At 39.7% G+C, this 2394-nt stretch overlaps 1 protein-coding gene across 4 annotated transcripts in view; it reads left to right on the forward strand.

Moving 5' to 3' along the window:
• The window catches only part of NAV2 (neuron navigator 2), a 501690-nt gene that overhangs the window by 248793 nt on the left and 250503 nt on the right, over positions 1-2394 (forward strand). For 3 of the 4 annotated variants that reach the window (XM_019519466.1, XM_019519468.1, XM_019519467.1), the window contains exon 6: positions 6-163. In XM_019519466.1, the coding sequence (XP_019375011.1) occupies positions 6-163 (158 nt within the window). Of the gene's footprint in view, positions 1-5; positions 164-2394 lie in introns of those variants that run through there. The other variant, XM_019519465.1, reaches the window with a different exon arrangement.

The raw sequence follows: 2394 nt of genomic DNA on the forward strand, positions 1-2394 counted from the left end.
AACAGACTTCCAGGTCCTACCACGAGGGTGTCCGCTGCAGGCAGTGAAGCCAAAACTCGTGGTTCTGTTAATGCCAACAATCGGCGCAGCCAGAGCTTTAACAACTATGACAAATCCAAGCCTGTAAACCCACCACCACCATCATCCAGCAGCAATGAAAAAGGTAGGCTAAAATCTTTATATTTCCTCAGATCTACTTTACTATGCTTTTGTCCAGGAGGAGTACATTTTTTTTGAGGCTCCAGGAACTTGAAAACATCTCCCTTTGATAAGTGATGTTATAGGTATAGGTTCAGAGTCTAGGGCTCTGGCAGAGTTGGTATTCAGACCTTTCTCTACTCATATTTCGACAGAAGTTAGTAACAGTTCCCCCAGATGAAGGTTTAATGACAACTGTGCCTCTGAAGTTGTTCCTGCTGAAGTTAACTGGTCTTTTGCCTTTGACTCTGTTGAAGTAAGATACAAGTCTTCTGGATTCAGTCGATAGGTATTCAGTGAACAAGAGGTGATATTAGGAATACAGGCTATCTTTAGTAGGGAAAATGTTTGAATGGATAAGTGGCAATCCCATGAGTATGCCAGCAATCTGGTGACAAAGTGGTTAGAATATAAGACTAGGTTCCAAGAAATAGGAGGTCCCTTTGCACATATTCATTTGAGATGTTTTCTCCTAAAATTATGCTTATTTAAAAATTTTTAAAAGATCAGTTCTACTAATAGAAATGGACCATACGGTGGTACATGTTTGAAATCTGTGTCAGGATTTGATGTAAAACCAGTTGAAGTCAATGGGAATTTTTTAAACTGATTTTTGTGTCCTAAATCATTCTTGTGATGCACCATTTAAGCAAAAGAGCGCCCTTCAGTGATGCCGAGTTTCTAGAATCCTTTGTCATTTTTCAACGCCTTTAAAAATAATTCTACCCCCCATGTCTTTGTTTGTGTTGTTAACAAAGGAGTTACAATACCCAACTGAGACTTCTTACTTGATATCCCATATATTACCGTTTGAGTTTAGCCCTGTTGGTATATATGGGATAGAAAAACAAGAGACTTGGAAGCCAACCTTAAGGGGACCTTGTAAGTGATGTTAGGCTAAAGCTTGAAACTGAATAGATTAATAGGTGGTATGCTTTTTGATTCAAATGGTACAGCATAAAGTTCAGTAGAACTATGGCACAGTCCTGATGGACTATGGGACATTAAAAAAAGACACAGGTACTACCTCCAACTATATGAACTTTTGCTTTATAGATCAATATCTGAGTACAGGTAAGAAAAAAAATGTTCCCTCAATTCTTTTAAGAAAGATTTCCCCCCCACTTGCTGTAACTCTGTTCTTCCTGCCGGCATTTACTGATATTTCTACTAGGTGTCTTCTGTATATTGGTCTCACCACATTGACTACTGCAGCCCTTCACAAAGGAGGGAGCAGAAGCCCAAGTAAAGATGGTTTAGCTATGCAACTTTCAATTCCATTTTCTGCCCCTCAAGTAACTCTTTCCCTATAAAACAAGTTAGAGGTTGCTATACATAAGCTGTTTGGTTTCTGTGGCTATACTACTTTAGCTGCATTCAGTGGAACAGATTTCTTAACATAGTCGTTTGTTTAGTTACAGCAAACCTACATTTTCTGTTACTAATTATGTCTTTATAAAACACTGAATACTATCAGTAGTACTATCACTGCTATCAGGAAGACATCTCACTGTCACGAACAGTGCCAAACTGCCTTCCAATATACTCCTTGGTCAGTATACACTTATTGGAGCAAGATAGCAAGTTAATCAGATTGGAACTCAGGGCTCATCTTTAATGATTCTGCTCTCACTTATATGACAAAGTAACTGAAAGCAGAATTAAGCTATGGTTTCTGGGCATTTTTAGACATGCACATGCCTCAGCAGTAGGTGGTTTGCAAAGCACCCGGTGCTGCGTCGCTTGCAGTTGTATAAGTGGCAAAATGCGTGTCAGTGCTGAGAAAATGGCGGCAATGCGCTTTTAAACTAAAACACATAAAAGTGATTTTAGTTTAAAAGCACGCCACTGCCACTTTCTGCACACTGACGTGAATTTCACCGCTTATACAACTCCACGTGGTGCAGCGCAGTTCTTATCAGCTTGCGTTAATCAGATTAATTGAGTTTGCTCTGAAACTGCAGATCTCTGGTGCATCATGGGACAAAAAGGTATGTGTATAAATGCCCTCTGTCCCTAGCTATGTCAGTGACTCCTTCTGTGTACTTTGGGCAAATCAGTTGCAAGATACATTTTCGAAATAACTGCTGATTTGAGGTGCTCTAATTTTGGGGCACATTTGTATCTTTGACCCAATTAAGGAAAAGCCCCTGTTTGGCAGTCTTGGGGGTGATTCTTTTTGTGTGGAAAAAAAGC

Source organism: Gavialis gangeticus, unplaced genomic scaffold, assembly GCF_001723915.1.
Source record: "Gavialis gangeticus isolate Ggan-Ray unplaced genomic scaffold, GavGan_comp1, whole genome shotgun sequence".
NCBI lineage: Eukaryota > Metazoa > Chordata > Crocodylia > Gavialidae > Gavialis > Gavialis gangeticus.